This window comes from Pezoporus flaviventris, unplaced genomic scaffold (assembly GCF_033815535.1).
Source record: "Pezoporus flaviventris isolate CSIRO_AGI_PZ_B2104156 unplaced genomic scaffold, CSIRO_AGI_Pfla_v1 ptg000193l, whole genome shotgun sequence".
NCBI lineage: Eukaryota > Metazoa > Chordata > Aves > Psittaciformes > Psittacidae > Pezoporus > Pezoporus flaviventris.
The window spans coordinates 1,230,820-1,244,315 of NW_026892741.1; the positions used below are offsets into that span (position 1 = coordinate 1,230,820).

Below are 13,496 nucleotides of genomic sequence, written 5' to 3' on the forward strand. Positions count from 1 at the left end.
CACTTTGTACCCATTACCCCTTGTCCTATCATTGTTTGCCACTGAGTAGAGCCTGGCTCCGTCCTCGTGACACTCCCCCTTTATATATTTATAGACACTGATAAGGTCACCCCTCAGTCTCCTCTTCTCCAAACTATAGAGACCCAGCTCCCTCAGTCTTTCCTCATAAGGGAGATGTTCCACTCCCTTAATCATCTTTGTTGCCCTGCGCTGGACTCTCTCCAGCAGCTCCCTGTCCTTCTTGAACTGAGGGGCCCAGAACTGGACACAATACTCCAGATGCGGTCTCACCAGGGCAGAGTAGAGGGGAAGGAGGACCTCTCTCGACCTACTAACCACCGCCCTTCTAATACACCCCAGGATGCCATTGGCCTTCTTAGCCACAAGGGCACAGTGTTGGCTCATGGTCATCCTGTTGTCCACTAGGACCCCCAGGTCCCTCTCCCCTACACTGCTCTCTAACAGGTCGTTCCCCAACCTATACTGGAACCTGGGGTTGTTCCTGCCCAGATGCAGGACTCTACACTTTCCCTTGTTATATTTCATCAAGTTACTCCCTGCCCAACTCTCCAGCCTATCCAGGTCTCGCTGGATGGCAGCACAGCCTTCTGGCGTATCAGCCACTCCTCCCAGCTTAGTGTCATCAGCAAACTTGCTGATAGTACACTCAATTCCCTCATCTAAATCATTGATGAATATATTAAATAATACCAGTCCCAGTACTGACCCTTGAGGCACTCCACTAGTTACAGGCCTCCAACTAGACTCAGCCCCATAGACTACAACTCTCTGGCTTCTCTCCTTCAGCCAGTTCGCAGTCCACCTCACTACCTGATCATCCAGTCCACACTTCCTCATTTTAGCCGTGAGGATGCTGTGGGAGACTGTGTCAAATGCTTTGCTGAGGTCAAGGTAGACCACATCCACCGCTCTGCCATCATCCATCCACCGTGTTATTTCCTCATAAAAGGCTAAGAGATTGGTCAAACATGATTTCCCCCTGGTGAAGCCATGTTGACTGCCCCTCATAACCTTCTTATCCTTGATATGCCTTAAGATGGTACCAAGGATAAGGTGTTCCATCACTTTCCCAGGGATGGAGGTGAGGCTGACCGGTCTGTAGTTACCCGGGTCCTCCTTCTTGCCCTTTTTGAAGACTGGAGTGACATTTGCTTTCCTCCAGTCCTCAGGCACCTCTCCCGTTTCCCAAGACTTGGTAAAGATGATGGAGAGTGGTCTAGCAATGACTTCCGCCAGTTCCCTCAGCACCCGCGGGTGCATCCCATCTGGACCCATGGATTTATGGATGTCCAGATTGCTCAACTGGTCTCTAACCCATTCCTCATCGACTAAGGCAAACCGCTCCGTCGACCTGACTTCATCTAAGGTCTCAGGGGTACAGGGCTCTTCAGGACTGCCCGCAGCAGAGTAGACAGAGACAAAGAAGGCATTCAGTAACTCTGCCATCTCTTTATCTTCTGTCACCAGGGCACCCATCCCGTTCATCAGTGGGCCTACATTGCCTCTGGTGTTAGTTTTGTCTGCCATGTATTTAAAAAAGCTCTTTTTGCTGTCCTTGACCCTTCTTGCCAGGTTTAATTCTAAGGATGCCTTAGTCCTCCTAGCTGCCTTCCTACATCCTCTAGCAGCAGCCTTATATTCCTCCCAAGTGGCCAGCCCCTCCTTCCATGACCTGTAAACTCTCCTCTTCCACTTGAGCATACCCAGCAATTCCCTATTTAGCCACGCAGGTCTCTTGGCCCTCTTCCTTGACTTCCTACATGTCGGGATGCTCCGATCTTGAGCACGGAAAAAGCAGTCCTTGAATGTCAACCAACTATCTTGGGCCCCTTTACCTTCAAGCAGCCCTGCCCATGGGATTTCCCCTAGCAATTGCTTGAAAAGGCCAAAGTTTGCCCTGCTAAAGTCCAGGGTTGCAATTCTACTTGGTATTCTACTGGTCCTACCACACAAGATCCTGAACTCCACCATCTCGTGGTCGCTGCAACCAAGGCAGCCCTCAACCCTTACTTCTTCGACCAGATCCTCCTTGTTAGTGAGGATGAGATCCAGCAGCGCTCCTCTCCTGGTCGGCTCATCCACCATTTGCAGGAGGAAGTTATCATCCATACACTGGAGGAACCTCCTGGACTGTGGCTGGGTTGCCGAGTGGTCCTTCCAGCAAACATCAGGGAAGTTAAAATCCCCCACGACGACCATGACCTGTGACTGTGAGGCCGCTCTCAGCTGCCTGTTTTGTATTTTATTTATAGTTTGGAAGTCAGGGTAATGTTCTGGTCCTTTCAGTCAATGACTTGTTTTAGAGTAATCCAGGAAATGGAGTCTTGTAGTTAAACTTTGGTTGAAAACATCAGTGTTTAGAATCTTAACCAGTCCTACTTCCCCACCATTTCCTTCCTTAGTCTGTCTTTTTTTAGCTAGATGGGATTATGAGCTACATGATGTTGCTCTTGGGTAAAATGCTGAATTATAAGAGCAAATGCGGATTTTCTTTCCTTTGTTCTCTTTTATTCCTAGAAGCTTCTTTTCCTCATGTTTTGTAAAAAGCCCAATATGGTTAAGCAAACAACCTAGCAACACGAGAGATTAATTAAAAGGGATAAGAAGCAGTCTAGTTTATAGAAACAGAAAATAAAAGAAAAAAAGCTTTTGTCAAAATTGTGAAGCAATTTTGAGAATTATGTTTTACCGATACGCATGCAGGTATATGGCATTTCTTACAGGATGCCATCCTTTGTGTCATAAAGAACATCCTTCCTAGTGTTTCTGTTAAACTTTTGTCAGTTTAACTTTTGTCAGTTCTTGTCTTAGCCTGAACTTTATCTTGCATCCTTTTCTTATTAACTGTTATCTCATGTTTGATATTTCAGTCATCCAAGATAAGTATTTTTATTTCTTATAAGACTTTAGAGGTTTGTAGAGTTGACTTAATACTGAATCTCTTTAAGAGAACTGTTTTGTATCAAGGTGGCTAATTTAAACCTTCAATTTTCTTTTTTTTTTTCCTGTTAGTCATGATAGAACAATGCAAGATATTGTTTACAAACTTGTGCCAGGCCTCCAAGAAGGTAAGTTTTTTGGTATGGCCTATTTTTACTAAATGTTAGATTTACACATAGTTCCTTTACATTAACTAGGAGGAAGTGAGGAAAATGTTGGTGGGTGTGGTGTGTGAAAAATAGCATCTTCACTTGTTCTGGTTCTAGCACTACTTTTCCTCTATACGTAAATGCTGTTTATGTTTTAATTTTAGACTTCTACTAGCAGTGTTACTGAAAAAACTTCAGAAATTAAAATGCCAGTGCTATTTCAGGGAAAAGTAATATGTAAACCTAAATAGCACTGCAACTTTTTCGTGTTGATATTCTATAATTGCATGCATTCTTCTTTAATAAACTGTGTACATATTAATGTATTTTTGACAGCTTTGTAGAGTTCTCACAGGTAGAATACTATGCATAACTTTTAGTTTCAGTTAATTTTTCTTCTCCTAAGATGTACTTAAATCCTTTTCTAACAGCTACCATTCCATCTGTGTTCTTATAATCTATTTTGATAATGAATCTGTTGAACTAAAGGAATGCTTTATAGTAATTGTTCAGTATTATTTTTCAGTGGTGTGTTGCTACTTTTATTTAAGTAGAATATTTCAATCCAATTAAGCTGTCAAGTGATGGCATTATTGGACATTTATAAGCAAGTTTAGGTAAAGAGATTATTTTAAAATAGTTTCTAGGGTACTGAAAATCAGAAATAAGAATAAATTTTGAAATCAGTATTTTGACAGAAACATTGAAGGGGGAAACCCACAAAGTATGGTATAGTATTTAAAATTTATTTTATATGTAATAACAGAATGGTACAATAATAGATCTGCAAATAACTTCTGTTTTTCAAGAATAAGATCTAGGGTATCTTTATTATGGCAGCAAGAGTAGAGAAGTAGCAAGAAGTGCTAATATCACTTCCTGCCTGACAAGCTACTTTTACAGAATAGAAGAGAGTTTTGGAATATCTTGATAAATATTGTGCTAAAACTATTAAATAACTAGTATTTACAATTTTAAACAGCAGAAATTAAAAAGCAGAGGGAATTCTATTACAAACTGGGTATGGAAGTACCAGGGGACATCAAAGGGGAGATGTGCTCTGCAAAACAACATCTAGATTCACATCGCAATGGTAAATGGTGTTATGTTTATTCTGTCTTGGGGTGGGGGTACAGAGTGCCCTTAAGCTGCTGAAAGGATCTGTCAGACATAGGTGTCTAGCTAATATTAGCACTCGTAATTGTTTCATAATATTGCACAAGGCTTGCTTGTGCTTATATATTGGACTATATACAAGAACTCACCACTTTGAACTCACTATCTAAGTGCAGTAGTGTTTTGCATCACACTTGTTTATAGAATGTGTTCTTTTATCCAGCTGTAGTGCGTTCCCGGAGGTCTTCAGTAGTATCTATGTGGGAACTCTATGATATGAAAAGGTTACCTTATATCCCAGTCCTAAATTGCATAAACTTCAGAAACTGCTGATGTTAAGTATAATTTTATGATAGAAATGCTGTGGTGGTTATTCTTAAAATGCATATGTGTATGTATTTATCCAAGGGAAAAAGAATTCTCAAATCTGTGACTGTCAGGAGAGCACATGAGTTTTACGGGATAGTGAATGAGCCCTGACAGATTTGTAGCAAGGTGTTTTGAACTGATTTTCTGGGAAGCTTTGAATTAGTGTCCATATCTCTGCTACCAAGAATAAAGCTGCTTTCCAACTTTTTTCCTGGTTAGAAGCTGATCATACTCTGACAAGCCTAATTACTAAAAAAACAAACAAAAACTCCACAGTTGCTCTTATAGTCTTGACTTTGTTTCAGGATATCTGATATGTTTCAGTTCATCTGATATGTCTGATTTAATTATTGTAATGGTCTGCTTTCTTCTGAAAGTTGAAACTAAACCAGATGAAAATTCAAACAAAGAAACTTCTGAAGAAAACCAGGAAGAAGATGATGACTATCATCGAAGTGATGAACAGGTGGGATTACTTTTGATATAGGGCATTTCTTAGTTTTACTTTGTATTTCCACTTTATCTTTAAATTATTATTTTATTTTGATAAAAAAATTATCCTCTGACAAAGACAAGATAGTGTTTTCTTCAATGCTTTTGTGTAAACTTGCGCTTCATCTTTTTTATTTAGGTAGCTGTGAAGAAATTTGATTTTGAGAATTTCATTAAGGTTTCGTAGTTATTTGAGTTTCCTGAATATTGGCTAAGCATTGTGTTGGCTTTCATCTTAACTAGATTTCAAGTCATTTGGGCCATTTATCTGAGAGTCTACTCCCATGCCACTCCAGTGCATCAGGACTGAATATGTTTAGAAAATTAAAATGAAAAGTCTTCTTTTACTTAGTATTTAGTGTCAAGCTTTAAGCACAAAACCTGTTTAAGTATAAAACTTGCTATTGAAATACACAAGTCACTTCCTTTGTGTTTCCCTGCTAAATGTGCCCAAAGTAAATTAAGTTTGGATTAATTTTCCATTTAATGATGGTGCAATGGTAGTATTCAGATGGATTGTGCTTTGTAACAGATCATTTAAGTGCACAGAATGAAACTTATTCTAAACCTCTTAGACTAAATAAAGAAAATATATATTATTGAGAAAAGGAGAATTGAAGAACAGAGATCAAAAGGACACTTTTGTCCCATATAATCTTTGGAACGTCAAAAATCTGTTACATCATCTGCATGAATAATTTTTAAAGTTCATAATATTATTTTTAAACATGCCTTAAATATTAAGTTACATTACTGGATTCAGAGGTTAGATTAGAAATAGTAATTAAGAAGTACTAATGATTGTGTCCAGGAGCAGCAAGTACAGGCTGCTGCTCCATAGGGGCAAGCAAGACAGGAGCCAAGAGTGTCAGCAAGGCAGACGGGGCACTGACCTTTTGCAGTCCCACAATACCTGAAAAAGGAAGGCATAGCAGCTCTGGTGACAGTAACAGTAAATCTTTATTGATAAGTGAGACACCACTTGGGGTACTGTCATGGTTTAAGACCAGCCGGCAACAAGAACCACGCAGCCTTTGCTCACACACCCCCACCCCCCACCCCCCTCCGGAGGAATGGGGAGGAGAATCGAATTAATGTAACTCTCATGAGTTGAGATAAGAACAGTCCAGTAACTAAGGTATAACACAAACCACTACTGCTACCACTAATGATAATAATGATAAGGGAAATAACAAGGGAAGCTGTCCTGGGTTCAGCAGTAGCAGTCATGTTTCTCCTTTGTGGTAGCTGGTGCAGTGCTGTGTTTTGATTTCCAGCCTGGGAACAATGTTGGTGAAACCGATGTTTTCGGTTGTTGCTAAGTGATGTTTACCCTGACCAAGGACTTTGTGAGGCTCATGCTCTGCCAGGGAGGAGGGGAAGCCGTGAGGAAGCAGAGACAGGGCACCTGACCCAGGCTAGCCAAGGAGGTATTCCATACCACAGCACGTCATGCCCGGGGTGGGGGGTAACTGGGAGTTACCTGGAAGGTCACGGGCTTCCGGGTGGGACTCATTTCTTGGCCGGTAGTATCATATTCTCTCCTTGTTATTTTCTCTTATCATTGTTGTAGTTGGTAGTAGTGGTGGTGATTTGTGTTGTACATTGGTTGCTGGACTGTTCTTGTCTCAACCCGTAGGAGTTGCACCCTTTCGATCCTCCTCCCCGTTCCTCCGGGAGTGGGGAAGGGGAGAGCCTCGGTGGGGGGGGGGGGCTCGATTGTTGTCAGCCCGGCACCACTCACTGGGAGTGAGTGAACAAGTTGCCTGACTGGGTTTAAACCACGACAGTTCTTTTTTGGCGCCCAACGTGGGGCACGAGGGGTTGAGATAATGACAGATCTGACTGGATTAATAGTCACTCGTCACAATGCTGATTTATTGGCTCTCAAGGTTGTTCCTCTTGATCTCACAGTTTCAGTATATCGTATCTTACGTCCATCCGGTATTTGCTGTATTAGTGTTTTTCAAGTGTGGGGTTTGGGCTAAGGTTTTTGTCTCATTGTACTTTATGGTAATGACTTGTAATAAAATAGAATCATTGATCATGAAACTGATCTGGCTTATGTTCCCAGTGTGGTCACCACCTTTATACTTTGGGAGGTATATAATAGAAGTGCTTAGCAATTGCACATCTTTTTTCTCCTTCTCAGGTGCTCAACCTGTGAAGGAGACATCCTTTTACCCTCCCAGTCGTCCCCCCAGACCATTTACATTTGAGAGTTTTGAATTTTTTGAATGGCCTTTTAATGCTGTTGAGACTTGTTTGCTGATCGTGATGGGAATCACCATGCTAGCACGCATACAGAGTGTGTTTTGCCCATGACTGATTTCAAGAGTTAAGCAGAGTCAGGTTTGGGTCTTGTCTGGGGGTCAAACAACGATGTAGGAGGACCAAGAGATTTTCCCTGAGGCTGGACAGCCATGAGTGGCAGGGTGTGTGGGATAGTATGGGCAAGTATCTAGGTCAGTGGGCCCCTCCAGTATTTTGGAATTTCACTACCGAACAACTGCAAAATCCAGAAGAATTAGTAAAACACTTAAATGAGGTGTGTGGTCATTCTGGCCATACCAGAGATGGACAAATCACGGCAACGTGCTGGGGCTTGGCCTATGCTTCCAGGGCCTTGTTCAACACTATCCAGCACCTTCAGAAGGAAAAGAATGTTGGCGGATCTGAGGGCAAAGCAACAGTCGCTACTCAAACTTTGGCTGCAATGAACAGCGCAGCTACCCCAGCGGCAAGTACAGCAGCTGTTCAAACTTCTACTGCAACAGACAGCGTGGTTACCCCAGCTCCAAGCACAGCAGCTGCACCACCCCCAGCAACAAGTACAGTCGCTACTCAAACCACAGTGATAATCACTGCAGCCGAACCAGAGGACCAATTCGTACCAATATCGGTTGCCCCTGTACGGAAGAGAACAAGCAAAAAGGAGGCAAGAAGGGTGAAGCGAGATGAAGAAACAATGAATTCAGATTCTGATCAGGAATCTGATCAGGAGTCATCATCACATGACGAAGAAGAAGAAGAAGAGGTAACTTCTCGACCTCGGTCCTCAACCGAGCTGCGGAATATGCGAAAAGATTTTACCCGTCAACCAGGGGAGCACATCATCACCTGGTTACTCCGATGCTGGGACAATGGGGCCGATGGTCACGAACTAGAAGGTACAGAAGCCAAGCAGCTGGGATCACTTGCTAGAGAAGGGGGAATTGACAAAGCAATTGCAAGAGAGAAAAAGTCCCTCCGTCTTTGGAGGCGGCTCTTGGCAGCTGTGAAAGAAAGGTTTTCATACAAGGACGATGTTATGTGTCGTTCGGCCAAGTGGACTACTCTAGAGAAAGGCATCCAGTCTCTGAGGGAATCAGCCATTGTAGAGATGATCTATCACATCAAGCCGAATAACGGGGATACACCCATAGATCCAGATGAAGTTGAATGTACACGACCCATGTGGCGAAAACTTACACGGAATTGAATCTCGTGTGCAGGTCCCTTGAATTCACTCTTTTTCATGGCAAAACCAGCTTTCAGCAGGATTTGGATTATTTTCCTTCCTTTCTCAAAGACTTCTTCCTCTGTATCGCCCCACACAATAAGGTCATTAATGTCTTGCAGGTGTTCTGGAGCTTGCCCTTGTTCCAGTGCAGTCTGGATCAGTCCATGGCAGACAGTAGGGCTGTGTTTACATCCCTGCGGCAATCGGTTCCAAGTGCGCTGGACGCCCCTCCAAGTAAAAGCAAACTGTGGCCTGCATTCTGCTGCCAAAGGAATTGAGAAAAATGCATTGGCAATATCATTTGTGGCATGCCACTTGGCTGCTTTTGACTCCAGTTCATACTGAAGTTCTAGCATGTCCGGTATGGCAGCACTCAATGGTGGTGTGACTTCATTCAGGCCACAACAGTCTACTGTTAGTCTAGACTCTCCATTAGACTTTTTTACTGGCCCTACGGGGCTATTAAAGGGTGAGTGGGTCCTGCTGATCTCTTCTTGGCTCTTCCGTCTATGGATCAGCCTATGGATGGGAATCAGATTGTCTCGGTTGGTGTGATATTGCCACTGGTGCACTGTTGTGGTTGCGATTGTTGATCTTTGACCTTCAGCCACCCCTCGACAGAAGGATCCTCTGAGACACCAGGCAAAGTGGACAGCTGCTTAATTTCCTCAGTCTCCAAAGTAGCAATACCAAAAGCTCATTGGTACCCTTTTGGGTCTTTGAAGTACCCTCTCCTGAGGTAGTCTATGCATGGAGCCTCTGGACCAGTCACAATAGGGTGCTTTTGCCATTTCCTCCCAGTCAGGCTGATTTCAGTCTCCAGTACAGTCAACTCTTGGGATCCTCCTGCCACTCCAGGAACAGAAATGGGCTCCACCCCTTGACAGCTTGATGGCATCAGGGTACACTGTGCACCGGTATCCACTAGAGCCTTATACTTCTGTGAGACTGATGTGCTAAGCCATCTGATCCACACAGTCCAGTAAATCTAATTGTCCCTTGCCTCCACCTGGCTGGAGGCAGGGCCCCTCTAATAGTGATTACGATATTGGCCACTTATGTCTTGTAGAAAGGGATTATTCTTCTTTATCACAGCAGCTGGAGTAAAATCAACTCTTCCACTCCATCTGGAAACCTGCTCACCAGAGACTGAAGCCGCAGCTTTCATGGGATGATCATCCTTGACCTTTGTTCTCCTCTTCCATTCATGCACACCTTCCTCCAGAGCTGAGGTAGATTTTCCCTCCCACTTCCTCATGTCTTCTCCTTGATCCCACAGGTAAAATCAGTAGGGTGGCCTGTGTTGTGTGCCTCCGTCATCTCTCTCAAGCACTAGGATGTCTTTTGTTAATAGCTTCGATGTGGGTTGGTACACTTGGGGAACTGGATATATCGGACAGATCGTCTCTCAGTTGTTTGAGATCCTGGGACAGTTTTTCACAGCTGAGATGATGGAAGGGGTGAGATTGTTTTTGAACTCTCAGTGTTGAGGGATCATTTCATCCACTGTTGGTGGTGCTATATCATTCCAGGTTATTGCTGCCAATGAGTGGGCATATGATGACGGTGCATTCTGTGTAAATTTCCACCACATGGGTTGTATACACTGGACTTCGCCTTCATCTGTGGGTCCTTTCCCAGCATCCTGCTTGCGATAGGTCATCTCTACAATGGCTGATTCCCTCAGAGACTGGATGCCTTTCTCTAGAGTAGTCCACTTGGCTGAATGACTCATAACATCATCCTTGTATGGAAACCTTTCTTTCACAGCTGCCAAGAGCTGCCTCCAAAGGCTGAGGGACTGTTTCTCTTTTGCAATTGCTTTGTCAATTCCCCCTTCCCTGGCAAGTGATCCCAGCTGCTTGGCTTCTGTACCTTCTAGTTCGTGACCGTTGGCCCCATTGTCCCAGCATCGGAGCAACCAGGTGATGATGTGCTCCCCTGGTTGACGGGTAAAATCTTTTCGCATATTCCATAGCTTGGTTTAGGTCTGGGGTCGAGAATTCACCTCTTTTTCCTCTGATTCACATACTAATAACTCCTGGTCAGTTTCTGTTGGTGGTCAGTACTTTGTTTCTTCATCTTGCTTCATCTTTCTTGCCTCTTTTGCTTTTCCCCTTGCTTACAGGGGCAACTGATATTGGCACGAATTGGTCCTCTGGTTAAGCTGCAGTGATTATCACTGTGGTTGGAGTGGCTGCAGTATCTGTTGTTGGGGTTTGGGTATCTGCTGTACTTGTCTCTGAGGCTTATGTAGCTGCTGTGCTTGGTGCTGGAGTAGTTGCGACGTCTGTTGTGGTCAGAGTTTTAGTAGCTACTGTACTTGTTACTAGGGTTGGTGTAGCTGCTGTGCTTGGAGCTGGAGTAGCTGCGCTTGGAGCTGGAGTAGCTGCGCTTGGAGCTGGAGTAGCTGCGCTGTCGCGTTCAGAGTTTGAGTAGCTGCTGTACTTGTCACTGGAGCTGGTGTAGCTGCTGTACTTGGAGTAGCTGCACTGTCTGTTGCAGTCGGAGTTTGAGTAGCTGCTGTAATTGTCACTAGGGTTGCTGTAGCTGCTGTATTTGGAGCTGGAGTAGCTGCATTGTTGGTTGCATTGCCATCATATCCAGGGACATTTTTTTATCTTTGAAGGTGCTGGACGATGCTGAACAGGGCTCTGTAATCATTGGCCAAGCCCCAGAATGTTGCCATGATTTGTCCGTCTCTGGTATGGCCAGAATGACCACACACCTCATTTAAATGTTTTACTAATTTTTCCGGATTTGCACATGTTTAGTGGGAATTTCCAAAGCACCGGAGGGGCCCACTGGCCTAGATTCTTGCCCTTACTATCCCACATACCCTGCCACTCCTGACTGTTCAGCCTTGGGGAAAATCTCTTGGTCCTCCTATATTGTTGTCTAACCCTAGACAAGACCCAAACCCGACTCTGCTTAACTTTTGAGTTCAGACGAAATGGTCATGTGTAAAACACACTCTGTATGCGTGCCAACCTGGTGATCCCCATCACACTCAGTAGGCAGGTCTCAAGGGTACTCAAAGGCCATTCAAAACCTTCAGAACTCTCAAATGATGTTGTAAACGATCTGGTGGGGGAGCTAGGAAGTTAAGGGAATGTCTCCTTCACAGGTTGACCACCCGAGGAGTGGAAAAAAGATGTGTAATTGCTAAACACTTCTATTATATACCTCCCAAGGTACAGAGGTGGTGACCACACAGGGAATGCAAGCCAGATCAGTTTCATGATCAATGATTCTATTGTATTACAAATGATTCTATTGTATTACAAGTCATTACCATAAAGTACAATGAGACAAGAACCTTAGCCCAAGCCCCCCACCTGATAAACACAAAGCAAATACCTGCTGTAAGTAAGGTACAACGTGCTGAAACTCCAAGATCAAGAGCAACAATATTGAGAGCCAATAAATCAGCATTGTGACGAGTGACTATTAATCCAAAACAGTAAATTCTAATCACAAAGATGATTAGATACGCTCTGGTCAGATCTGTCGTTATCTCAACCCTTCAGGCCCCACATTGGGAGCCAAAATGAACTGTTGTGGTTTAAGCCCAGCCGGCAGCAAGAACCACACAGCCATTCGCTCACCCGCCACCCCTCCCCGCACGCTCCCGGACGGAGAATCAAAAGAATGTAACTCCTACAGGTTGAGATAAGAACAGTCCAGTAACTAAGGTATAACACAAACCACTACTGCTACCACCAAAAATAATAATAAGGGAAATAACAAGGGAAGAGAATACAACATCTCACCACCTGCTGACCGATGCCCAGCCTGACCCAAGCAGTGATCTGGGCCTTCCGGGTTACTGCCCCCAGTTTATATACTGGTCATGACATGCTGTGGTATGGAATACCTCTTTGGCTATTTTGAGTCAGGTGTCCTGTCTCTGCTTCCTCCCAGCTTCCCCTCCTCCCTGTCAGAGCATGAGACTCACAAAGTCCTTGGTCAGGGTAAACATTACTGAGCAGCAACTAAAAACATGGGTGTTATCAGCGTTGTTCCCAGGCTGAAAGTCAAAAATACAGAACTGCACCAGCTACTACGAAGGAGAAAAATGACTGCTAATGCTGAACCCAGGACAGGTACCCACTATACTGTGTGAAGTTCTGGTGTCCTCAACATAGAAAGGACATAGAGCTTTTGGAGCAAGTCCAGAGGAGGGTCATGAGGATGATCAGGGGGCTGGAGTACCTCCCGTATGAAGACAGGTTGGGAAAGTTGAGGCTGTTCAGCCTGGAGTAGAGAAGGCTGCTTGGAGACCTCATAGCAGCCTTCCAGTATCTGAAGGGGGCCTACAAGGGTGCTGGAGAGGGACTTTTCATCAGGGACTGTAGTGATAGGAAAAGGAGCAATGGGTTTAAACTTAAACAGCGCAAGTTTAGGTTAGATATAAGGAAGTAGTTCTTTACTGTGAGTGTGGTGAGGCACTGGAACAGGTTGCCCAAAGAAGTTGTGAATGCTCCATTCCTGGCAGTGTTCAAGACCAGGTTGGGCAGTCATGGGTGACATGGTCTGGTGTGAGGCATCCCTGCTTATGTCAGGGGTGTTGGAACTAGATGATCTTAAGGTCCTTTCCAACCCTAACAATTCTATGATTCTATGAGTCAGATCCAAGATTAAGACAAATCGGCAAATTAAAGTCAGGTCTGGAGACTGAGACAGTAACTGAGTGTATGCACAGTCCAGTGATCATCAAGCCAAGTATATACTGATCAATGATTCAAGGTCAACCCTAGAAGTCTAATCTGTGGGTTGGGGTCTAGACCAGTCACAGCCATGGCTGCAATGTAGCTCATGCAGGGGCACCAATCAAGGGAGGGAGCTTCAGCTTAAACAGTGCTGTTAAATGGAGCAAAGTGAGCCCACACTGAAATTTCTTCAAG

At 44.1% G+C, this 13,496-nt stretch overlaps 1 protein-coding gene and 1 long non-coding RNA gene across 4 annotated transcripts in view; both read left to right on the top strand.

The window, feature by feature from the left end:
* Positions 1 to 13,496, top strand: part of LOC133262200 (uncharacterized) — a 205,365-nt gene that overhangs the window by 84,973 nt on the left and 106,896 nt on the right. The window lies entirely within an intron of this gene.
* Positions 1 to 13,496, top strand: part of LOC133262197 (polycomb group RING finger protein 3-like) — a 107,456-nt gene that overhangs the window by 72,234 nt on the left and 21,726 nt on the right. For all 3 annotated transcript variants that reach the window (XM_061441155.1, XM_061441153.1, XM_061441154.1), the window contains exons 6-8: positions 3,034 to 3,089; positions 4,093 to 4,203; positions 4,973 to 5,061. In XM_061441155.1, coding sequence (XP_061297139.1) covers positions 3,034 to 3,089; positions 4,093 to 4,203; positions 4,973 to 5,061 — 256 coding nt within the window. The remainder of the gene's footprint in view (positions 1 to 3,033; positions 3,090 to 4,092; positions 4,204 to 4,972; positions 5,062 to 13,496) is intronic.